Source organism: Mobula birostris, chromosome 18 (genome assembly GCF_030028105.1).
Source record: "Mobula birostris isolate sMobBir1 chromosome 18, sMobBir1.hap1, whole genome shotgun sequence".
Lineage (NCBI taxonomy): Eukaryota > Metazoa > Chordata > Chondrichthyes > Myliobatiformes > Myliobatidae > Mobula > Mobula birostris.
This window is the reverse complement of record NC_092387.1, coordinates 9905484-9932023: the sequence shown is the minus strand read 5'-3', so window position 1 is coordinate 9932023 and position 26540 is coordinate 9905484. Positions and strand designations below refer to the sequence as shown.

The 26540-nt window shown below is 48.4% G+C and overlaps 1 protein-coding gene across 5 annotated transcripts in view; it reads left to right on the top strand.

The window, feature by feature from the left end:
- tln2b (talin 2b) overlaps positions 1-26540 on the top strand; it is a 316251-nt gene that overhangs the window by 197490 nt on the left and 92221 nt on the right. For all 5 annotated transcript variants that reach the window (XM_072282202.1, XM_072282201.1, XM_072282200.1 and 2 more), the window contains 6 exons: positions 8480-8614; positions 8719-8847; positions 14577-14679; positions 17461-17669; positions 22278-22397; positions 25609-25806. In XM_072282202.1, the coding sequence (XP_072138303.1) occupies positions 8480-8614; positions 8719-8847; positions 14577-14679; positions 17461-17669; positions 22278-22397; positions 25609-25806 (894 nt within the window). The remainder of the gene's footprint in view (positions 1-8479; positions 8615-8718; positions 8848-14576; positions 14680-17460; positions 17670-22277; positions 22398-25608; positions 25807-26540) is intronic.

Sequence of the window (26540 nt, the reverse complement as noted above, 5' to 3'; positions counted from 1 at the left end):
TGGGACATACCAGCACAGCAGAGTAGTGTGGCAGGAGAGCCACTGCCTCACAGTGCCAGTGACCCAGGTCCAATCCTGACCACCTGTCTGCGTGGAGTTTGCACGTTCTCCCTGTGACTGCATTGATTTTCTCCGGGTGCTGCAGGTTCCTCTCACATCCCAAAGATGTGTGTGTCAGGAGATTATTTGGCTGCTGTAAATTGCCCCAGTGAATAGGTGAGTGTCGGAATCTAGGAAATTGTTGGAATGCGAGGAGAGGAGGACTGCAGTAGGACTGGTGTCAATGGGTGCTTGGTGCAGACTTGATGTGTTTCCGTACTGTCCTTTCCTCCAGCTCTACCGCACACAGTAGACCTTATTCAGCTCAGTGACTAACTCTGCATGCATGTCTTATGGTCTTATAGACCTATCAAAAGATGGAAGAACACTGGAGGCCGGCCAAAGGAGATTCATCAGGGTGGAGTGAGAGCAACTCTCCTTTCAGGAGAGGCTGCCCAGGCTGGGATGGAGGGCTGTCGTTATAAGAAGACTCCAAATAGATTAGGGTTGCTCTCAGTAAAACAAAAGATGCTTAGGGTGAACTTGGAGTTTATAAATTTATGAGAGGCATTAATAAGATAGATAATCAGCCTTTTTCCCAGGGTGGGAGAGTCCAGAACTAGTGAGCTCAAGCTTAAGGCGAGGGTAGAGAAACTTGAAGGAGATCTGAGGGCTAAAATTTTAACACAGAAAGCGGCAGTGATCGGAAATGATGGGGTGGTGGGGCAGGTGCAAATGCAACCTATGCTTGCGCGCATGGCTGTTGACTCGATGTTGTTGCAAGTAATGGCTTTAAACGTTAGGTCATTTTCAATGAATATTCCCACTTATGATGGAAGCAGCTGAAGTTGAGATTGGCCCAGGTGGGGTGACTAACCTCCAGTGGTCACGTTTTTAGCAGTCTTCTTGATGCCTCATTTATCAGACACTGCCTTGACATCGATGGCAGTCACTCTCACCTCAGTTCTTTACTGATGATTGAGGCGAGACTGTTCAGTCAGTAATTAGCTGGATTGCATTTTATCAGCTAGACATACCTGAACAATGTTTTGTTTTTTGCATGAAAAAGATTGTATATAACCATAGAAACCGGAATCCAAAATAAGAATAAAAATGCTAGAAACTGCCAGGAGGTCAGGCAGCATCTCTGAGAAGAGAGGCAGAGTTCCCGTTTTCAGGTCAGTGACCCTCCATTGATTTTCCATATTGATAGTTAGATGTCAGTGTGGCAAGTCAAAGTTTATTGTAGACGTATGCACAGGCACATCAACAACCTTACTTGCGGCAGCATCACAGACGTACAGATGCGGCATTCATATAGAAAGCGTAAAGCTATACAATAACATAATTACAACAAAAAAACAAGTCTTTTGTTTTACAACATCGTCAAAGGGGTCATGGCATTGCTCTACACATTCATGGTTAAGGTTGTGCACGTTGGTTGAAGACTCGTGGTTGAAGGGAAGTAGCTGTTCTTAAACCTGATGGTGTTGGACTTCAGCCTTCTGTACCTCCTGCCTATTGGTAGCTGTGAGAAGATGGCATGGGGACCTTTGATGATAGATGTCACCTTTTTAAGGCAGCACCTCCTGTAGGTACCACTAATGTTGGGGAGTGATGTGCCTGTCACCTAGTGGGTTGAGACCATTACCCGCTGCAGTTTCCCGTGCATTTGAATTGCTCTACCAGACCGTGATGCAACCAGTCAGGCTGCTTTCAACAGTACATCTGTTTGTTAGAATGTTTGGTGATGTAGTGATGAGGCCTCCGTTGGTTGGGGTCAACCATGGATGTTGCATCCTGGCTGTCTAAATACACAAGCCAGGGCAGTACAATATGGAGAGCAATGAACCCAAAGGAATGTCTCGCATCGGGTCCTGAATATTCTAAAGGGGGAGGGTGAGCAGCCAGTTGTCTTGGTACATGTTGGTACCAATGACATAGATAGGACAAAGGAGGAGGTCCTGAAGAGAGATTTCCAGGAGTTAGGAAGGAAGCTGAGAAGCAGGACCTCCAGGGTAGTAATCTCGGGATTGCTACCTGTGCCACGTGCTAGCGAGGGCAAGAGTAGTCGGATCAGGCAGATGAATGCGTGGCTGAGAGACTGGTGTAGGGGGCAGGGCTTCAGATTCTTGGATAATTGGGATCTCTTCTGGGGAAAGTATGACCTGTTCAAAAAGGACAGATTACACCTGAACCCGAAGGGGACCAATATCCTGGCGGGAAAGTTAAATAGAGCTGTTAGGGAGGGTTTAAACTAATTTGGCAGGGGGATGGGAACCGGAATGATAGAGCGGAGGAAGGGGAAAACAGAAATAAATCTAAGATAGTGAGCAGTAAAGACGTCAGGAAAGACAGGCAGGTGATGGGGCAAATGTGTAGCCATTGGGATGAGTTGCAGTGCAATAAAGTTGCAATGAAATCAAAGCAAAAAGTATCAAATACTGGTCTTAAGGTGTTGTACTTAAATGCACGCAGCATAAGAAATAAGGTGGATGATCTTGTTGTACAGCTACAGATTGGCAGATATGATATTGTGGCCATCACTGAGACCTGGCTAAAGGATGCATGTCTCTGGGAGCTGAACGTCCAAGGATACACGGTGTATCGGAAGGATAGGAAGGTAGGCAGAGGGGGAGGCGTGGCTTTATTGGTAAGAAATGATATTAAATCATTAGAAAGAGGTGATATAGGATCGGAAGGTGCAGAATCTTTATGGGTTGAGCTAAGGAATAGCAGGGGTAAAAGGACCCTGATGGCAGTTATTTAATAGGCCTCCAAACAGCTGCAGGGATGTGGACTACAAATTACAACTGGAAATAGAAAAGGCTTGTCAGAAGGGCAGTGTTATGATAATTGTGGGGGATTTTTAACATGCGAGTAGATTGGAAAAATCAGGTCCGCACTGGATCTCAAGAGAGAGAATTTGTAGAATGTCTGCGAGATGGCTTTTTAGAACAGCTTGTTGTTGAGCCCACTAGTGGATCGGCTGTACTGGATTGGGTATTGTGTAATGAACCGGAGGTGATTGGAGAGATTGAGGTGAAGGAACCCTTAGGAGGCAGTGATCATAACATGATTGAGTTCACTGTGAAATTAGAAAAAGAGAAGCTGAAATCTGATGTGTCAGTGTTTCAGTGGAGTAAAGGAAACTACAGTGGCATGAGAGAGGAACTGGCCAAAGTTGACTGGAAAGAGACACTGGCGGGAAAGACGGCAGAGCAGCAGTGGCTGGAGTTTACGCGAGAAGTGAGGAATGTGCAAGACAGGTATATTCCAAAAAAGAAGAAATTTTCGAGTGGAAAAAGGATGCAACCGTGGTTGACAAGAGAAGTCAAAGCCAAAGTTAAAACTAAGGAGAGGGCATACAAGGAAGCAAAAATTAGTGGGAAGACAGAGGATTGGGAAGTCTTTAAAACCTTACAAAAGGAAACCAAGAAGATCATTAAGAGAGAAAAGATTAATTATGAAAGGAAACTAGCAAATAATATCGAAGAGGATACTAAAAGCTTTTTCAAGTATATAAAGAGTAAAAGACAGGTGAGAGTAGATATAGGACCGATAGAAAATGATACTGGAGAAATTGTAATGGGAGATGAGGAGATGGCAGAGGAACTGAACCAGTATTTTGCATCAGTCTTCACTGAGGAAGACAGCAGGATCCCGGACACTCAAGGGTGGCAGGGAAGAGAAGTGTGCGCAGTCACAATTACAACAGAGAAAGTACTCAGGAAGCTGAATAGGCTAAAGGTTGATAGATCTCTTGGACCAGATGGAATGCACCCTCGTGTTCTGAAGGAAGTAGCTGTGGAGATTGCAGAGGCATTGGCGATGATCTTTCAAAAGTCAATAGATTCTGGCATGGTTCCGGAGGACTGGAAGATTGCAAATGTCACTCCGCTATTTAAGAAGGGGGCAAGGAAGCAAAAAGGAAATTATGGACCTGTTAGCTTGACGTCGGTGGTTGGGAAGTTGTTGGAGTCGATTGTCAAGGATGAGGTTACAGAGTACCTGGAGGCATATGACAAGATAGGCAGAACTCAGCATGGATTCCTTAAAGGAAAATCCTGCCTGACAAACCTATTACAATTTTTTGAGGAAATTACCAGTAGGCTAGACAAGGGAGATGCAGTGAATGTTGTATATTTGGATTTTCAGAAGGCCTTTGACAAGGTGCCACACATGAGGCCGCTTAACAAGATAAGAGCCCATGGAATTACAGGAAAGTTACATACGTGGATAGAGCATTGGCTGATTGGCAGGAAACAGAGAGTGGGAATAAAGGGATCCTATTCTGGTTGGCTGCTGGCTACCAGTGGTGTTCCACAGGGATCAGTGTTGAGGCCACTTCTTTTTGCATTGTACATCAACGATTTGGATTATGGAATAGATGGCTTTGTGGCTAAGTTTGCTGACGATACGAAGATAGGTGGAGGGGTCAGTAGTGCTGAGGAAACGGAGAGTCTGCAGAGAGACTTGGATAGATTGGAAGAATGGGCAGAGAAGTGGCAAATGAAGTACAATGTTGGAAAGTGTATGGTTATGCACTTTGGCAGAAAAAAATAAACGGGCAGACTATTATTTAAATGGGGAAAGAATTCAAAGCTCTGAGATGCAATGGGACTTGGGAGTCCTCGTACAGGATTCCCTTAAAGTTAACCTCCAGGTTGAGTCGGTAGTGAAGAAGGTGAATGCAATGTTGGCATTCATTTCTAGAGGAATAGAGTATAGGAGCAGGGATGTGATGTTGAGGCTCTATAAGGCGCTGGTGAGACCTCACTTGGAGTACTGTGGGCAGTTTTGGTCTCCTTATTTAAGAAAGGATGTGCTGACGTTGGAGAGGGTACAGAGAAGATTCACTAGAATGATTCCGGGAATGAGAGGGTTAACATATGAGGAACGTTTGTCCGCTCTTGGACTGTATTCCTTGGAGTTTAGAAGAATGAGGGGAGACCTCATAGAAACATTTCAAATGTTAAAAGGCATGGACAGAGTGGATGTGGCAAAGTTGTTTCCCATGATGGGGGAGTCTAGTACGAGAGGGCATGACTTAAGGATTGAAGGGCGCCCATTCAGAACAGGAATGCAAAGAAATTTTTTTAGTCACTGGGTGGTGATCTATGGAACTTGTTGCCACGGGCGGCAGTGGAGGCCAAGTCATTGGGTGTATTTAAGGCAGAGATTGATAGGTATCTGAGTAGCCAGGGCATCAAAGGTTATGGTGAGAAGGCGGGGGAGTGGGACTAAATGGGAGAATGGATCAGCTCATGATAAAATGGCAGAGCAGACTCGATGGGCCGAATGGCCGACTTCTGCTCCTTTGTCTTATGGTCTTATGGAATGGCAGCAGAGCGCGATACAGTTTGGTACCAGCAGTGTCACAGGAGTTGCCAGTCAGCATTAAACTCAATGCAGGACTGCCTTAGGGATTCCAGCTCCAGATTTTTCCCTTGGGGTTTACTCCAGAAGCCTTCCCCATGAGTGGGTACAGCCACAACACAGCAGAGGTTTGAGATCAGCATTCTCCTTCCCCTAGGTGGCTGATGAACCCCATCAGCCTGAAGCGACTGGTTTTCAGGTGCCAGTAACCGGCCTTTGCCCCTTCTCCTGTCAGTAGAGGTGGTTCTGCTGGGCTTAGTAGCTAAGCCCATATGAAGGCCAGGAGCTGGACTTGGTTGTCAGAGGCTATTTGAGGCACACGTTATTGGGAGCATTTAATAGGTAGTGGGAGCTTGTCCCCGTTACCACTGCCGGCTCTGACAACCTGAAGGAACCTCCTCCTAAGAAGGTACAAAATGCTGGCCAGCAACTTCTAGTGATTCCATCTACATGCTGGGCCCAGGGCAGGTCATCTGGGATGTTAATGGCCAGTAACTTAAAGCCGACTCGCTCCACCACTAATCTCCCAATGCACGTTCAACCTCCTTCCCCTTCCTCAGGTCAACAGTCAGCTCTTTAGTTTTACTGACGTTAAGTGAGAGATGGTTGTTGCAGTGCCACTCAACCAGATGTCCTATTGCGCTCTTGTATGTTCACTCATTGCCACCTGCGATTGGCAAATGTGTATACGGCGCTGAAGCTGAAGACAGCCCGGGTGGAGCGGGTGAGACGGACCGCCATGCACAAGTCCCTGGACAACGGGGGCAAGAACGTCCCCAATGTCGCCCTCACCCTGATGGCCAGCTTCGTATGTGGCTGCATCAGGTTGTGTGTAGAGCCCAGGTATGTGGGCACCAAGTACCACTATGTGCCCAGGTTCTACTTGTCGCCCTGGCTACGAAGGATGGGTCTGGCCCCACTCCCGCGCAACGCCCCAGTCAGCTGGTCGTTGCCGGCATACCTGTCCCACGTAGCAAAGTTCTTCCAGGAGAACGCCTTTGACCACAAGGCCATCAGGCAGTGGTCGGCACGAAGTGTCCTGCAGGCACTGCAGGAGAAGGACGTGATGGACACAGTGGGGTGGTTCCCTGAGCAGACTGTCCAGTTCATCTGGCAAAATGCCTCATCGCCAGATCTCACCAACAGGCACCAAGACCTCGCCTGGCTGGCGGTGAGAGGGGCCCTCCCAGTCAGAGCCCTCCTGTACGCCCGGAATGTCGTCCCCGCACCCCACTGCCCACGGGAGGACTGCAGTGAGGAGGAGTCTGTGACCCACCTCTTTGCACACTGTCAGTTCGCAGAGAGGGTGTGGAGGAGGATGGACGGGCTAGTGTCACGTTTTATCCCCAGCAGCTGCGTAACAGAGGACTCTCTGATCTACGGGCTGTTCCCGGGGATGCACACGGAGACCAACATCCGGTGCTGCTGGCAGATCATCAACTCGGTGAAAGACGCTCTTTGGTCGGCCCGAAACTTGATGATCTACCAGCACATGGAGATGTCCGTGGGAGAATGCTGCCGACTGGCACACTCGCGGCTGCAGGAGTACGTGCTGAGAGACGCACTGAAACTTGGTGCAGCCACCGCAAGGGCCCGGTGGGGAAGGACCACAGTATAGGTTTCTCCCCCTGTGGGAGTGGGAGGGGTCGGGGAGCGGGGAGTATACCCCTCAACAATGAGATGCTAAGCTGAACTACTGGAGTGCCACGTGGGTGGCTATAAACACGGGTATTTTACTGAGTATAATGGAAACGTATGTAAAGGATGAAAAGTTATTGAATGGTTTATTGTATATATTTATTTTTGAATAAAGTATATTTTGAAATAAAAAAAATACGGCGCTGAAGCTGTTTAGCCGTACATTCGTGTATGGTAAGCACGTGACTTTGAAGTGTATCTGTGTTGATGGTCAGTGAGGAGGAAATGTTGTTACCGACCCACAGTGACTGAAGTCTGCTGAGTAAGGTACAGGGGCTTAGATGTTGAAGACTGATGATCAGTTTGGCTGAGATTATTGTGTTGAGTGTAGAGCTGTAGTTGATGACCAGCCACCTGACGCACACGTAAGTGTACTGACACAGACGGGCTCTGCATGCATAGTTCTAGAACATAGGCCATACAGCATGGAAACAGGCTCTTCAGCCCACAAATCCATGCTGACCATCAATCACCCATTAACACTCGTCATGTTTTATTCTGCCCACACTCCCATCATGTCCCCCGAGATTCAGCCACTCAGTACACACTGTTGAAGCTGTGCTTAGCTACACAGTCGTGTGTGTGTAGAGAGTAGAGCAGGGAGCCTGAGCATGCAGCCTTGAAGTGCACCTGTGCCGAGGGTCAGTGAGGAGAAGATGTTACCAATTCTCATTGCCTGTGATGTCTACTGATGCAGCTGCAATTTATAGTGGTTAACCATCTTTGTGATGGGGGTAGTGAAACCAAAGTACTTGGGGAAACCCCATGGTCAAGGGAGAACATGTAAACGCCAAACATACAACATCAGGGGTGGTCATCCTGAATGTACTGAATGAAATCAAACAATTACTATAATGCTGAAACCTTAGGCTGACATTTTTTTCTGAGATTCTGTACTGCAGTCGTTTGGTAAAGAGTTCATGTGTTGTGTTACATAGACAAAATGTTGGCAGTGGCTCAGTGGGTCACTCCCTTGTCTCTGTGTCTAGGTGCAGGTTCAGATCCCACCTCAGAGAATGAAGCATCAGATCTATTGTGTGACACTCAGTTTCATTTCTGGGGGAGTGTTGCTGAGTGAGGAGTGTCATTTTTCAGATAAGCCCCTCTACTTGTTGAAATGGATGTTAGTAGCTGTTACAATTTCAGATGGGAGATAAAGATTCTGCCTCATGTTCCTTCAATGATTAATGCCGAAAAAGATAGCAGATTATTTGGTTGTTAATCTGTGCTTGTTCCTGCAAAGTTTCCAAGGTCAGAGCAGTGGTTGTCTTTCTGAAGTTTCTCATGGGGATGTTTGAGACGGTAGAAGGTTCTACAGAAGCCCAAGCCTATCCTGTCTAACTGTAGCGTTGTGTTTCTCCAGCCTGGAAGTAAGATGGTTTCCTCTGCAAAAGCCGCTGTGCCTACGGTCACAGATCAGGCTGCTGCCATGCAGCTTGGGCAATGTGCCAAAAACCTCGCCACCAGTCTGGCTGAGCTGAGAACATCTGTTCAAAAGGTAAGTAGTAAGCGGGAAGTCCCATTGTAATTCATTTAACAGTGAGTGAAAGTGCCTTTATTGAAAATATAATGTGTAAATGGTGTTTGATTCTTTGGATACAGGCTCAGGAGGCCTGCGGGCCCATGGAGATCGACTCCGCGCTGCAGTCAGTACAGACGTTGAGGAATGAACTCCAGGACGCCAAGATGGCCGCAGTGGATGGACAACTGAAACCGCTGCCTGGGGAAACGGTGAGTTAGACCAACTTCTGCGGCCGTTCTGGTTCTTTCTAACAGAGGTAAATCGTGTGACATCACATCAACAGTGAGGTGTCCTCCACAGAGCCAGGCTTGGCCTGGTGATATTGGACCAGTAGTTTGTATCTGAAAGGAAGTGGGTGATTTAATGTCATCACCCAAACTGTTGAGCCTTGAAATGCTTGGGTTCTGGAGTAGATGGGTGACTTAAAGATTGGCAGGGTACAGGACTGTCTCAGGTTACAGTGGGATTAGCACAGTTGCAGGTATGGGCAGAGAAATGGCAGATGGAGTTCAATTCAAGCAAGTGTCAGGTATTGCACTCTGGGAGGTTGGCTGTAACAGGGAAGTATACAGGTAACGGCAGGACTCTTAGCAGCATTGATGTGAAGAGGGAACTTTGGGTCCATGTCTAAAGCTCCCTCAAGGTGGCCATTTAAGTAGACAGGGTGAAAACGGGGACACACAAAATGCAGGAGGAACTCAGTAGACCAGGCAGCATCTATGGAAGTGAATAAACAGTCGATGTTTCAAGCCAAGACCCTTCTTCGGGACTGGAAAGTGGGGGGGGGGGGGGGAACACCACAATAAAAAGGTGGGGGGGGGTGGTGAAGGAGAATGAGGTAGAAGTTGATAGGTGAAGCCAAGGAGATGAGAAAGGTAAAGGGCTAGAGAAGAGGAAATCTGATGGGGGAGGACCATGGGAGAAAGGGAAGATGCTGGGGCACCAGGAAGAGGTGACGGCAAGTGAGGAGAAGAGGTAAGAGGCCTGAGTGGGGAATAGAAAAAGAGGGAAGGGGGAAGAAAGAAAATTACTGGAAGGAGAAATTGATGTTCATGCCATCACGTTGGAGGCTACCTAGATGGAATATGATGTTTGTTCCTCCACCCTGAGAGTGGCCTGATCATGGCAAAAGAGGAAACCATAGACCAACATGTCACAATTGGAATGGAAATAGGAATTAAAATGGTTGGCCATTTCTGCTTTTGGTGCTGGACTTTGTGGTTCTCTCGTTACGCTGGGCTTCACCAGTGTAGAGGAGACCACATCAGGAGCACTGGATACAATAGACAACCCCAACAGATTTGCAGGTGAAGTGTTGCCTCACCTGGAAGGACTGTTTGGGGCCCTCAGTGGAGGTAAGGCAGGAGGTGAATGTGCAGGTATGGCATTTCTGTTGCTTGCAGGGATATGTACCAGGAGGGAGATTAGTGAGAGGGATGAACGGACAAGGGAATCACAAGGAGCGATCACTGCAGAAAGCGGACAGTGGGGTTTGGGGCTGAGGGAGGTAAAGATGTGTTTTTTGGTAGGATCCCGTTCATGATGGCAGGAGTTGCAGAGAATGATGTGTTAGATGTGGAGGCTCATGGGTTAGCAGGTGAAGACAAGAGGAACTCCACCCCTGTTAAGGTGTGGGAAGATGGGGTGAGTGTGGATGTGTGGGAAATGGAGGAGATGCTGGTGAGGGCAGCATCAATGGTGAAGGAAGTGGAAACCCTGTTCTTTGAAGAAGGAGGACATAGTTTCTTTATTCTTTTAGACTCATTGTGGGAAAAAAGGAGGCCATAGACTGAAAGAAGGCATTTGGTATGATTGCCTTCATTGGTCAGGGTATTGATTAAGAGTCAGTAAGTTATGTTGCAGCTATGTAAAACATTGATTAGGTCACAGAAATATTGTGTGCAGTTATTGTCACCCAATTACAGGGGGATTTAGAAGTTTTGGAAAGGGTACAGAAGAGGTTGCAGCTTAGATTAGAGAGTCTGAGCTATAAGGACAGCCTGGATAAATTGGGGCTGTTTACTCTGGCGTTCAGAGGCTGAATGGAGACCTAATGGAGGTTTATAAGATTATGAGAGGGATATATAGGGTAGTGAGTCAGGATCTGTTTTCCAGGGTAGAAATGTCAAGAATTACAGGACTTTTATTAAAGTGAGAAGAAAGTTCAAAGGAAATGTGTGGGGTAAGTTCTTTCATGCAGAGATGGGTGGGTACTTAGAACAGGTTGCCAGGGGTGGAGGAGTTAACACTTGGAGCACTGTGTTCTGTTTTGGTTGCCTTGCTGTAGGGAAGATGTTATTGAACTGGAAAGAATGCAAAAAAAAAAAAAAAAATTTACAAGGATATTGGCAGAACTTGGGAGACTAAGTTGTCGTTGGAGGTTGGACAGGCTGGGACTTTTTTTTCATTAGGTGATCTTAGCAAGTGTGTAAAATTGTGAGTGGCATAAATTACTCAGTCTTTACCAGGGTTGGGGGATCAGTTATTAGAGGACGTAGGTTTAGGTGAGAAGAGAAAAATTTAATAGGATCTTGAAGGGCAACTTTTTTTTACAAGGGGGAGTGGTATGTATGTGGAATGAGCTGCCAGGGCAAGTAGTTGAATTAGATACAATAGCAAACTTTTAAAAGACCATTGGAAAGCTATATGGATAGGAAAGTGTTTGAAGGCTATGAGCCAAATGTTGGGATTAGTTGGATGGGACCATCTTGGTCAGTATGGACTAGTTTGGCTGAAGAGATGACTTCGTGCTGTATGACTGTGACTGAGGAGGAATGTAGATTTACCCAATGGGGGATTGGGAGGGGTGTTGTTGGGAGGCAGACAGATAAACAGAGGCAAGTGGAGTGATGTGGAGAGAGGAAGAGTGAAGATGGAGACAATTGGATGAAAAGCAGGAAAAAACAGGGCTACTGAGAAAGGAAGGTGATACTGTATATAAAAAAAAAAAAAATTAGGAGAGAGGTGAAGGATTGATATAACCAGAACCAGTTGGTAGACTGGAGGATATGCTGGTGAAAGTGTGGGTTGGTGGATGGGTTCAGGAGGAGGAAGTGGTTGAATGATACGGAGTGGGGTGCTTTGGCAAAGGAGAGAAACATAAGAGGATTGGAAGGGAGGGGAAAACATCAGAGGTGAAGGCTAACTAAAATTGGAAAATACAGTGTTCAGTGTTTGCAATAGGCCTCACTCTGGCCGAGCATGGATAGGTCAGTGTGGGAATGAGGAGAGTTGAAAGGGCATGCAACTCTGAGCTCGGAATGGCGATTGCAGACAGAACGTTAGGGGCTGTGCAAAGCAGTTGCTCAGGCTGAGTTTGATCTCATCGACATAAATGAAGCCACATCGGGAGGTGTAGTCTTAGTGACTGTGGAGCAATTAGTTTACAGTTGGGGGGGGATAGTTTGTTTCCTGACATGAGACAGAGAGCTGAAAAGGGAGAGGAGTGTCAGAAATGGTTCCCATGAATTTGAGAGCAGGGTGGAACTTAGTGGTGAAGGTTGATGATGAGCTTTGCATGAGTGTAGGAAGTAGCACCAAAGCCGTCGTCCATGTAATAGAGAAAATATTAGGGAGTGGGTGACAGGCGGTGTGGTGTTCACTTAGTACGGTGTAGCATCGATTAACGTTCACTGGTGTGTAGTGGCCGTGTGTGTTGTTCAACTGTGGGCATGAGGTGGGTGGGCCGCTGGTGTGTGTTTCCATCATGGTTGAAACTTGTGTTCAGCTGACGTCACATTGCCATGTCTCCGATCTGGGAGCATCTCCTGAAGGTAGATTGCAGGGGGCCATACTAAGCACAATGATATGCGAGTCCTAGGGGAAGAGATCTATGGGCTGGTCCTGTGTTTTATATGCAGTATACCAGGCTGGAGAGGAAGAGTCCACAGTCATAGAAAAGAGAGGTGGGCCCTTCAGCTGATCTAGTCCATGCCAAACCATTTAAACTGCCTCGTCCCATCGACCTGCACCCGGACCATAGCCCTCCATACCTATCCAAACTTCTCTTAAACGGTGAAATTGAAATCACATCCACCACTAGCACTGGCGGCTCAATCCCCAGTTTCACCACACTCTAAGTTAAGTTTCCCCTCATGTTCCCCTTAAACATTTCACTTTTCACCCTTAACCCATGACTTCCAGTTCTAGTCTTACCCAAGAGCAGTGGAAAAAGTCTACTTGCGTTTACCCCGTCTATACCCCTCATAATTTTGTACACCTCCATCAAATCTTCCCTCAATCTTCTACGTTCCAGGGAATGAAGTTCTAACCTGTTCAATCCCTCCTTATAATTCAGGTCCTCCTGTCCTGGCAACATCCTTGTAAATTTTCTCTCTACGCTCTCTACTCTTTCAATGTTAATTACATCTTTTATGTCGGTAGGTGACCAAAACTACACAGGATACTCCAAATTAGGTCTCACCGTCTTACACACCTTCAACATATCATCCCAACACCAGTACTCAATACGTTGACTTACGACGGCCAGTGTGCCAAGAGCTTTCCTTACAACCCTATCTACCTGTCCTGCCACTTTCAATGAATCATGGACCTGTATTCCCAGATACCTTTGCTCCACCACACTCCTCAGTGCCCGACTACTGACAGTGTGGTCCTGAGTGCAACAGCCATTCCATCTGCCGTTTTTCAGCCCATTTTTTGTGAGGTAATATTGTCATTCTTTAGTATTATGGACAATGTACTGGAGATCATGTTTTTCCACAGCCTTTAAGTCAAGTATAAATTCATCGCCTGCATCGCACTTTCGTTGATGAAATGTCTACATGGAAGTGCCTCTACACTGGCCAACCCAGCCCTATCTCTCCCCAACCACTGTGCTCAAGTCCGTCGTCCCTTCAGTTGAATTTCCTCCAGGGCACACAGTTGTATGTTGATGTAATTTCTCCTGATGTCAGCTGACTTTGTGCTCAGTGAGCTGATTGATATGGCTTCCTATCTGGGCTTGTCTGATATCTGTGTAGCTCACGTTGGTCTGGTCAGGATGAGAGCTGTGTGGTTTGGTTGTATGTGAACTGCACAGCAGCTAATAAGAGCATTGGGCATTGAGGTGAGAACCCTGAAACCACGACATGGACCACTCACCGGGCTGTGTCCATACCCGTCACTGGTGAGAGTCTGTGGTTCCGACATTGGTCTCATCTCTCACCTCAGGATTCATGCTATCCTTAATCCTGCGGGAATGTTGAAGATGACGGGGATAGCCAATTATTCTGCACCTTTCTTCTAGTCAAGGTATCCCCACTGTCCTGTGAATTTTGGAATCTGTAACTTTGCAGTGGACTTGAAGGAATGGCAGACTATTTTCAAGTCAGGATCGTAACTTGGAGGAGAACCTCTGTGCAGTGGCAATTGACTGCTTCTGCCCGCTGTTGCTTTCAAGTTGGTAGAGTTTGCAGGGATAGGGAGATGTTGCTGAGTTTATTGAATATTGAGGTTAGTACATCCAGTACCACAGCTCATTGCTGGTGAAGAGTGTGTGTTTGGCCAAAGGTTACACACTCTTGAAAGCTGTTACCAGTGTGAGACCAGCAGGTCTAAGGGACAAAGGGAATGTTGAACGACTAAGTTCATGATCACACGATCTAATTAAGTGGTTGGGCTTTTGCTCCCTATTTCTTCTGTTCCCCTGTCCTTAAAATTAGAATAAGTTGGAGTGAAGTAGACTGCAATTTTGTAGCAGTGTCCAATTTCAGTGTAATTGAATTTGCAGACAACTGCGTAGGTAACAACCTGGGTAGATCTACTGAGGATGCATGATCTGCCAATACACCACTTTTTGTGAGTGGGAAACATAACGAAGTCATGGTGTCAAGCAGAACCAATAATTTGAAGGTTATAAATTCTGGAGCAATGGATATGTTGTACATGACTCGTCAGTGGTAGAACTGTGCAGTGATGGAACCCTTTAACATTTCAGTTGGAAAAATGCGCTCAGGATTTGGGAAGTATGTCCAAGGCCGTGGGCTCGTCGATGGCCCAGCTTCTTACCTGTGCAGCACAAGGCAATGAACATTATACAGGTATGTGAATAGCAGATTTGTTTGTCACACAAATATCGAGATGTTCAGTGAAATGCGTCATTTTGCGTTAACAGCCGACATAAGCTCAGGATGTGCTGTGGGGTGGGAGGCGGCCTGTAGGTGTTAACACACATTCCAACATCAGCGTAGCGTGGCCACTGTATTCAGCAGAACAACATGCAACCAACATACCCCAAAAATAAACAAACAGAACAACAGGAAAATAAACCCCTTTCCCAGCCTCCCACCCACTCTGGCAATCAGGCCTCCAATCCTAGGACAAGTCACCTTCATGCCTCTGAACTCTAGTCCTTGGGCCAGATTATCAGAACAATGGACTATATCAGAGGCTACAGGCCCTCACACAAATACAACATGTTTCCACAGCATTGCTAATGTATCAGTTCTGGATATTATAATACCTTATCTTGCAATAATGACAGAGCTGTCTATTTCTCAGTATTACACTGGACCCCCACCCCCTACAAAATCATAGAAACGTACAGCATGGGACCCTGCCAGGTGGTCAAACATGTACATGGTGACCAGCACAGCACCTTCTCCCATATCCCAACACCCTTAACATGCCTGTCTACTCCATCCCTATGTCGTCCATTTGCTTCCTTTTTCGTATTATCCAAACCACAAAATCCCTTGATATCCCCTTGGATTTTACCTTTACAGGATCTTGTTGGCTCTAAACTCTTTCAACGTTTCCAACTGTGCAGGTGTAGATTTAACTGCAATCTCCCTTTGTTAGGTCCCATCCAACGTAGACCAGTACAGCACACTTTGTGACCCTTCAGCTCACGATGTTGTGTTGACCCTATACAAGACTAGTCCACAATCAACCTGACCCTCAATTCCTGTACCACAGTAGTGTAGCAGTTAGCGTGACACTATTACAGCTCTAGGCATCAGAGTTCAATTCCAGTGCTGTCTGTGAGGAGTTTGTATGTTCTCTGTCTGTGAGGAGTTTGTATGTTCTCTGTCTGTGAGGAGTTTGTACGTTCTCTCTGTCTGTGAGGAGTTTGTACGTTCTCTCTGTCTGTGAGGAGTTTGTATGTTCTCTCTGTGAGGAGTTTGTTCCCTCTGTGAGGAGTTTGTTCCCTCTGTAAGGAGTTTGTATGTTCTCTGTGAGGAGTTTGTTTGTTCTCTCTGTCTGTGAGGAGTTTGTACGTTCTCTCTGTCTGTGAGGAGCTTGTACGTTCTCTCTGTGAGGAGTTTGTATGTTCTCTCTGTCTGTGAGGAGTTTGTATGTTCCCTCTGTGAGGAGTTTGTTCCCTCTGTGAGGAGTTTGTTCCCTCTGTAAGGAGTTTGTATGTTCTCTGTGAGGAGTTTGTTTGTTCTCTCTGTCTGTGAGGAGTTTGTATGTTCTCTCTGTGACCATGTGGGTTTTCCTCCTGGTGCTCCAGTTTCCTCCCATGTCCCAAAGGCGTACTGGTTAGTAGATTAATTGGTCATTGTAAATTGTCCTGATGATGAGAGTAGCGTTAAATAGATGGTTTGCTCGGCAGTGCGGCTTGGTGGGCTGGAAGAGCCTGTTCCACACTCTATCTCCAAGTAAATAAATAAAATACACAGCCCATAAGCCTCTGACTTTCTTACAGCCATGTATCCAAGAGTCACTTAAATGTCCCTGTTGTATCAGCTTCTACCACCAGCCCCAGAAGAGTGTTCCAGGCACATTCACCACTCCCTGTGTTTTTAAAAACAAAAAGCTACCTCTGACATCTCCCTTAAACTTTCCTCCACCCACCTGAAACAGATGTCCCCTGGTCTTGGCCATTGCATCTTCAGGGAATAGTCGATGGCTGTCTACTCTGCCTATGGCTCTCATAATCTTGTACACCTCTATCAAGTTGCCTCTCAGCCCCCTTTGCTCCGAAGAGAAAAACCCGAGCTAGCTATTTAAATGAATTGGTCTTCCTCCAACTTAAGACCTTTATTTTTGGTTTCCCCCTATACTTTCTCTATAACCACTTCAAAATATATTAAATTATAGCCACTATCTTCCAACTGCTCCACCACTGGCACTCCCTGCATCTAATCAGCCCAGTTTCCCAAGACAAGGTCCATAAGGGAGCTACGTTAGTGTAGCAGTTATCACGATGCTTTTAGCGCTCGGGGCACTGGAGTTCAGTGCGTGGAATGTGCGTGTTTTCTCTGGTCTCCTCCCACAGTCCAAAGACGTACAGAGTAGGTTAACTGATCATTGTAAATTGCCCCATTATTAGGTTAGGGTCGTGAAGGGACTACTTAGTGTTGTACTGCTAAAGGAATAAATAATCCTGCTGCCCTTTTTGATCCATTTATCTGTTGTGTCAAAATGTTCTTCTGGAGACTTCCAAGGTTACTTAGTACTGAGGGCTGGCTGAGCACCCCATCAGACTCCGATACTGTGAGATAAGTGTGCCCTTCCTGTGTATGGACAGGCGTGGTCACTCAGGGAAACACTCGTGCACCACAGCAGGAATTCTCCTGTTGAACTTTCAGAAGCCGATCCTCAGCAATGAAGAGGCCGGCATTGATGAAGGAGCCTTTTCAGTAACTAATATTCCTAGATTTTGACATTGTGTTATTCTGCTCTTCCTGGTAGACAGGTCATCAGGGTCAGTGAGTCTCCGGGCCAGACGTCCTGAACCTCTGGTGCCATTGGGTAGGCAAGGAGAGTTCCCAAGGATGGACAGGAGGCTGTGAGCAGGGTGTTGGAGGGGGCAATGTGTATGGAGCATTAACTGCTGAAGTGAGGTGACTGATCGAAGGCTGTTCTTTTCCCAGGCATCGCTGCACGAGAGACGGCACAGGCCCTCAAGGCATTGGCCTCAGCTGCCCGCGGGGTCGCAGCGTCCACTGACAGCCCGCCCGCACAGAACTCCATGCTGGACGCGGCACGTGACGTCATGGACGGATCTGCCCTCCTAATCCAGGAGGCCAAGCAAACGCTGGCCTCACCGGGAGACGCTGAGAGTCAGCAACGGCTGGCACAGGTAGGCACACCAGCAACGCGTGTGGGCACACTTCACCAGAGGCCCAACCTGAGCTCAACCCAACATTACCCACTTTACCCCCACCACTGTCCCCACTCCTGTGTGACCCCCCCCCACTGATCCAACCCTGTGTGACCCCCCCACTCACTGATCCAACCCTGTGTGACCCCCCACTGATCCAACCCTGTGTGACCCCCCACTGATCCAACCCTGTGTGATCACCCCCCCACTGATCCAACCCTGTGTGATCACCCCCCCACTGATCCAACCCTGTGTGACCCCCCACTCACTGATCCAACCCTGTGTGACCCCCCCAGTGATCCAACCCTGTGTGACCCCCCCAGTGATCCAACCCTGTGTGACCCCCCCACTGATCCAACCCTGTGTGACCTCCCCAGTGATCCAACCCTGTGTGACCCCCCCAGTGATCCAACCCTGTGTGACCCCCCCCAGTGATCCAACCCTGTGTGACTCCCCCAGTGATCCAACCCTTTGTGATCACCCCCCCACTGATCCAACCCTGTGTGACCCCACCTACTGATCCAACCCTGTGTGACCCCCCCCACTGATCCAACCCTGTGTGACCCCCCCACTCACTGATCCAACCCTGTGACCCCCCCCCACTGATCCAACCTTGTGTGACCCCCCCACTCACTGATCCAACCCTGTGACCCCCCCACTGATCCAAATCTATGGCCCCCCCCCACCGATCCAACCCTGTGACCCCCCCACTGATCCAACCCTGTGACCCCCCACTGATCCAATCCTATGTCACTCCCCACTGATCCAAACCTGTGACACCCCCACCGATCCAACCCTGTGACCCCCCCACTGATCCAACCCTGTGTGACCCCCCCACTGATCCAACCCTGTGTGACCCCCCCACTGATCCAACCCTGTGTGATCCCCCCCACTGATCCAATCCTGTGTGACCCCCCCCACTGATCCAACCTTGTGACCCCCCCCGATCCAACCCTGTGTGACCCCCCACTCACTGATCCAACCCTGTGTGACCCCCCCCACTGATCCAACCCTGTGTGACCCCCCCACTGATCCAACCCTGTGTGACCCCCCCCACTGATCCAACCTTGTGTGACCCCTCCCCACTGATCCAACCCTGTGTGACCCCCCACTCACTGATCCAACCCTATGTCACTCCCCACTGATCCAACCCTGTGACCCCCCCCACTGATCCAACCCTGTGACACCCCCACCGATCCAACCCTGTGACCCCCCCCACTGATCCAACCCTGTGTGACCCCCCCACTGATCCAACCCTATGTCACTCCCCACTGATCCAACCCTGTGACACCCCCACTGATCCAACCCTGTGACACCCCCACCGATCCAACCCTGTGACCCCCCACCGATCCAACCCTGTGTGACCCCCCCACTGATCCAACCTTGTGTGACCCCCCCACTGATCCAACCCTGTGTGACCCCCCCCACTGATCCAACCCTGTGTGACCCCCCACTCACTGATCCAACCCTGTGTGACCCCCCCACTCACTGATCCAACCCTGTGTGACCCCCCATTGATCCAACCCTGTGTGACCCCCCCATTGATCCAACCCTGTGTGACCCCCCCCACTGATCCAATCCTGTGACCCCTTCACTGATCCAACCCTGTGTGACCCCCCCACTGATCCAACCCTGTGACCCCCCCACTGATCCAACCTTGTGTGACCCCCCCCCACCGATCCAATCCTGTGACCCCCCCCCACTGATCCAACGCTGTGTGACCCCCCCCCACTGATCCAACGCTGTGTGACCCCCCCCCCACTGATCCAATCCTGTGACTCCCCCACTGATCCAACCCTGTGTGACTCCCCCCCCGTGGATCCAATCCTGTGACCCCCCCCGATCCAACCCTGTGTGACCCCCCCCACTCACTGATCCAACCCTGTGTGACCCCCCCACTCACTGATCCAACCCTGTGATCCCCCCCACTGATCCAATCCTGTGACCCCCTCCACTGATCCAATCCTGTGACCCCTGTTACATACCCCGTAACTGGGTTGCCAAACCAGCAGAAATGGATCACTCTGTTGGAGTCTGGATTACTAGATCTAAGAAAGTTTTATTAAAGAAACAAGCAACACAGTACTCTAATCAAAAGGATAATAAATGCAACAGTTCAGCAATGATAAACACACATGTGCACAGAATTAGGATAACAGGATCAATTAAGCTCTATCATTGTCTAGGGGTAAATGACCCATTTCAAAGTGACACAAAGTCCAGTTCAATTTAGTTCAGTTCGCAGTCATCGTTGCCATGGCGATGGACAACGTGGGGGGAGGGAGAGAGAGAACGAGAACGACTGATCATTCAGAACGGCTTCCACTCACAGACCGGCGATATTGCTCACAAGCAGCTTTCGGGCGAGTCCTTTGTGATGTCACCTGAGGTCACCGACTGTGACCCCTCCTCCAGATGCGGTCGATCCTCTGCAGTGAACCCGGCACCCAAGCGAGGGTGGACACACACCGGTTTCCCGCTGATCGTACCTTTCCATCCTGTGCGTCTAAGGCTGGTCCAGCGATCAGCCGTCCCAGAGCTTCCCACCGACTTGTGGGAGACGCACCGCTTCCAGGGTCTCGTTACCTCGGGGTGTCGTGTGTGTCCTGCCTTAGCGAACCTGTCCCTTTTTATCCCCCTGCTGGGGTATCGCCTGTCCATCACTTCAGACAGTTCAGGGTTCAAAGGGGGAGCAGCTCCAGACAGCTCTCTCTCCCGTCCCTTCATTACACATCTCCAGATGCTGCTCCATTGTTTTCCTTATCTCTCTCTCTCTCCCGAAGACAGGTGGCAGACCAACTGCTGATCACACAGGACAGCTAACATCTATGTCTATTCTTGTCACACCCCCACTGATCCAACCCTGTGACCCCCCCCCACTGATCCAACCCTGTGTGACCCCCCCACTGATCCAACCCTGTGACCCCCCACTCACTGATCCAACCCTGTGTGACCCCCCCACTGATCCAACCCTGTGACCCCCCCCCACTGATCCAACCCTGTGTGACCCCCCCACTGATCCAACCCTGTGACCCCCCCCACTGATCCAACCCTGTGTGACCCCCCCACTGATCCAACCCTGTGTGACCCCCCCACTGATCCAACCCTGTGACCCCCCCACTGATCCAACCCTGTGTGCCCCCCCCACTGATCCAACCCTGTGTGACCCCCCCGATCCAACCCTGTGACCCTCCCCACTGATCCAACCCTGTGTGACCCCCCCACTGATCCAACCCTGTGACCCCCCCACTGATCCAACCCTGTGTGACCCCCCCACTGATCCAACCCTGTGTGACCCCCCACTGATCCAACCCTGTGTGACCCCCCACTCACTGATCCAACCCTGTGTGACCCCCCCACTCACTGATCCAACCCTGTGACCCCCCCCACTGATCCAACCCTGTGACCCCCCCCACTGATCCAACCCTGTGTGACCCCCCCCACTGATCCAACCCTGTGACCCCCCCACTCACTGATCCAACTCTGTGACCCCCCCCACTGATCCAACCCTGTGTGACCCCCCCACTCACTGATCCAACCCTGTGTGACCCCCCCCACTGATCCAACCCTGTGACCCCCCCCACTGATCCAACCCTGTGTGACCCCCCCCACTGATCCAACCCTGTGACCCCCCCCACTCACTGATCCAACTCTGTGACCCCCCCCACTGATCCAACCCTGTGTGACCCCCCCACTCACTGATCCAACCCTGTGTGACCCCCCCACTGATCCAACCCTGTGACCCCCCCCCACTGATCCAACCTTGTGACCCCACTGATCCAACCCTGTGTGACCCCCCCACTGATCCAACCCTGTGTGACCCCCCCACTGATCCAACCCTGTGTGCCCCCCCACTGATCCAACCCTGTGTGACCCCCCACTCACTGATCCAACCCTGTGTGACCCCCCCACTCACTGATCCAACCCTGTGACCCCCCCCACTGATCCAACCCTGTGTGACCCCCCCACTGATCCAACCCTGTGACCCCCCCCACTCACTGATCCAACTCTGTGACCCCCCCCACTGATCCAACCCTGTGTGACCCCCCCCACTGATCCAACCCTGTGACCCCCCCCACTGATCCAACCCTGTGTGACCCACCCACTGATCCAACCCTGTGACCCTCATACCCTAACCCTGTGTGACCCCTATGACCCTTTGACCTCCACCTTGTCCGTCTTGTGCACCCTTCCACCACTGTTCTTTTGTCCTGAGCACTCAGAAATGTGATTCCTGCAGCCTGGCAGCTGTGCCTAGGGTCAGGATCCCTGTCACTGTACTATACACTGTACCTGGTCTCTTTAAAATGTGAGTGGAAACTTTCCTTCCTGACTAAGGTTTTAACTTCTGTTCAAGTGCTTGATTTTGTGTCAGACTGCTTTGTACAATCTGCCATTCCACTTGAACAAAGATGGTCTACGGGGGAAGTTGTTTTCAGGTAGTAGATTGGACTATTGGCAGTCGTGCTCGTGGATGCAGACACAGTTTATTGATGTAACATACCCCTGAGCCAACAGAACATCGGATCGGTCTATGTTCACTGACCATTGAAGCATAAACCTCTGGTTGTCCCTTTTGTTTGAAAGGTGGCGAAGGCCGTGTCTCACTCTCTGAACAACTGTGTGAACTGTTTGCCTGGGCAGAAGGACGTGGACATGGCACTTAAAAGTATTGGAGAGTCCAGCAAGAAACTGCTGGTGGACTTGGTAAGCTTTAAGTTAAGCATGCCCCAGAGCTGTAAACTGTTCTGTGTGGACTGGTCTTTGGATCTGTCTGTTCGCTTATGCATTCATCAATAAATGATATAAATTCCAGAGTGTTCACTGCAAGCACTTTCAATGACACCTTCATTCTCCCTTACCAAGAATATGCATGAACAGCAAAGCGCGCTGGCCCTGATCCCATCCTCTTATGATGAGCGTATGTACTCTGTGGCAGATTTGATTCTCCTCATTGTGTGCGGAGATTCAGGACTGCACAGATGTTTTTCCTCTTCACAGTTCTGATATAAACGAATGCCCGTTGGTCTTCCTCAGCACAGTGTGAGTCCAGCAGGCGTTGGTTGAATCATGTCCCACAGCTTCTAGAGTTATGGGACACTGCTGCACAGAAACAGGCCCTTCATTCCCCTTTAGATTAATACCCAGTACATTAACCTGCACCTGGACCACATCCCTCCCATCCCTGAAGCTGTTCAAATTTCTGTGAAATGTTGAAATTAACCCTTAATCCACCACTTGTGCTAGCAGCTCATTCCACACTCTGAAGAAGTTTCCCTTCATGTTTTCCTTAAAAATTTCATCTTTTAACATTAACCCATGACCTCCCGTTGTAGTCTCACCCAACCTCAGTTGAAAAAGCCTGCTTATATTTACCCTATCTATATTGCTTATAATAATTTTGTATACCTTTGTCAAATCTCCCCTCAATCTTCTACGTTCCAAGGAATATAGTCCTAACCTTTTCAACCTTTCCCTGTACCACAGGTCCTCAAGTCCCAGAAACATCCTTGTAAATTTTCTCTGCACTTTCAATCTTATTTACATCTTTCCAGTAGGTAGGATGCAAAACTACACACAATGTTCCTAATTAGGCCTCACCGGTGTCTTGTACATGATGGTGATGATGACGTCGACTCAGACCTGAGAGGCCAGTCGGGCGTTTTCACGCCTTACAAGGCGCAGTTCAAAAGGCTGTGTGGGGCACCAATCCTCGCACAGACATTTCGCTGTATTATTTTACGAGGCTGAGATCAACAACAACCCGGCACGGATGGAGAGCGCGCACGGGGACGGTCTGTCACCAGATCGAACTCAGGAACCTCTGTTCTCCAGCCCAGCGTTGGTCTCACTGGGCCACCATCCGACATCTTACACAATTTCAACAATAACATCCCATCTTCTGTACTCAATGAATTGATTTATGAAGGCCAATGTGCCAAGAGCTTTCTTTACAATCCTGTCTACCTGTGAAACCAATTTCAAGGACTATTCCCAGATCCCTTTGTTGTACTGCGCTCTTTGGTGCCCTACTGCTCACCATTTAAGACCTACCCTGGTTGGTGCACCCAAAGTACAACATCTCACACTCGCCTGCATTAAATTCCAGCTGGTCTAGATGCCACTGCAAACTATAATAACCTTCCTCACTGTCCACTACACCCCATTGTTGGTGTCATCCACAAATTTGCTGATCCAGCTAACCACATTATCATCCAGATCATTGATATTGCTGACAAACCACAATGGACCCAGCACCGATTTCTGCGGTGCACCACTAGTCCCAGGCTTCCAGTCAGAGAGACAACCATCTACCGTCACTCTCTGGTTTCTCCCACAAAGCAGTTACTACCTCATCTTGAATGCCAAATGACTGAACCTTCTTGTCCAACCTCCCATGTGGGACCTTGTCAAATGCCTTGCCAAAGTCTATGTAGACAACAACCACTGCCTTGCCTTCATCCATTTTCCTGGTAACTTGATAAACAATATAAGATTGATTAGACATGACCTATCATGCATGAAGCCATACCAACTATCCCCAATCAGTTCATATCTATCCAAATACTGATATGTATCCGGTCCCTTAGAATACTTTTCATAACATTCCCACTGATGTCAGGCACACTGTCCAAAAATATATCTTTTTTTATTTTTAGAACTTTTTTGAAACAGTGGAACAACATAAGCTATCCTCCGTCCTCCGTTGCCTCATCAGTCACTCTGGATGATTTAATCATCTCTGCTAGGGCTGCTACAATTTGTGCACTTGCCTCCCACAGGGTCTTACGGAACACCTTGTCAGGCCCTGGGGATCCATCTGCTGTAATTTGCCTTAAGTCAGCAAATATCTCCTGCTCGTAATCTGTACAGAGTCCATGACCTTGCTGCTGCTTTGCCTCACTTCTATAGACTCTGTGTCCATCTCCCAGATAAACACAGAGGCAAAAAAATTTTCAGGTCTCAGGGAACCCCTGCATAATAATTATTATATCTAGAGCTCATGGTACGTTAGTGTCATCAGTAAGTTGTAGATATAATAATCCAAAAATAATTGTCAATGGTCTTTGAGTAGAGAATGTAAATTTTAAAAACTCATAAGGCAAACATAATAAATTTCTGTTAAATAACTGGCTTAAAATTAATTTAACTTTTCTAAAGGTAGGCTCGGTAGATTTAATTTCAATAAAGGCTGTAAATTGATTTACTGTTTGTTTTAAGATTCCAACAACCATTTAAAATAATCAGTTATTTTACATGTCATATGGCTGTGATTTGTAGCTTAGTGCATTTTCAATTTTGCTGGAGCCATTACTGCATTTGTAAGTTGTTTGCTGCGGACCAGGCATAATGGAATAGGGGTTAATCATCACAGCGTGTAAAAATTCCTTCTTTGGAATGAAAATTTCTCTACAATTTTCTACTACACAGGTAGAGTTTGTTCACTCCCATAAGTCAGTAAAGGGAAGTTGGAGAGAACTTAGGAGAGAGAGGCTGATGCCCATTCAATGCTCGAAAAACACATCTCATGCTCCTCATAGGCCTACCATCTTCCCCTCTGTGCAATACAGTGCTCACCAATTATCAACCGCCTCCCCTATCTCACATCAAGAACTGAGAATAAACACGGTCCTATTGCCCACTGCCACACTGTGCTGAGAGACCTCCAACGAGGTTGTTAACAGGGCTACTCGGACCCTGCCCACCATTGCGAGCTCTACCATCGCGCATTGTGCCAAGTTCAAAAAGTAATGTTTATTTTTTTCAATCACGGTCTGCTGAGAAACCCTGGGTTAGAGTGTTTGTAGGTTTTGGCAGGTGAGTGATGTGTGTGTTTTTTTTTCTGGAAATAAATGGGTTATGATCTCCTTTTGCAATCCTCACCAACACCCCCACCCTTCCCACACGGCCCCTGAAGTTGCCACCGAGTACCAAGAGCTTCCAGGAGGCGCAGAGTGAGCTGAACCAAGCTGCAGCGGATCTGAACCAGTCTGCGGGTGAGGTGGTCCACGCATCCCGAGGAACCAGTCGGCAGCTGGCTGCCGCCTCCGGGAAGTTTAGTGAAGACTTTGACGAGTTCCTGGACGCAGGGATTGAAATGGCTGGGCAGGCTCAGGTAAGCATGCAGCCTGTGGTTCCAGTGCTGGATCAGGGCCCTCAGGTTCAAGCCCGAACAGGGCGGGGGCACAGCAACTTGTGGGCACTCTGGCACAAGGTCTTGGGATTCAGGGTGGAAGATCAACACCAGCTCCTGTTTACACTTTACGTCCAGCCAATAATAAGTAACCTAAAGTACAATCCTACGCACTTGTCATCATGGGCAGGATGAGCCAAAGGGCCTTGTATAGGTGCTGTATTGCTCCACTACTCTACGACTTGTCTAGACTAAGTTCCACCAACAACCACTCCTCTTCCCTTCCTAGCTGTGATTCACCAGTCTGGGTGTGAGAGGGTAGATTTGGGGAGGGAATGTAGGAGAAGGCTGAAAGAGCAGATGGAACTATGTGATGAGAATGAAGGGGAGAGGTTGAAGGAGGAGAGCAGAATGGAATACATGGAGTTATAAAGTTCTACAATACTGAAACAGGCCATTTGTCCCACCAGATCCCTGCTGAACTTTACACAGATCTGCTTTAATTTTCACTTACCCTGATTAGAATCATATCCTTCTCTGCTTGCTTGTTCATGTGTTGGTTAAAATGCTTCCTAAGCAGTGACTATATCTGATTCCACCAACATCTTTAGATATCAAACACTCTCCATGTGAAAAGAAAGCTTCTGCCTCCAATTCCCTTTAAATCTTCTTCCCCTCACCTTAAATCATCTTCCCCTCACCTTAAATCTTCTTCC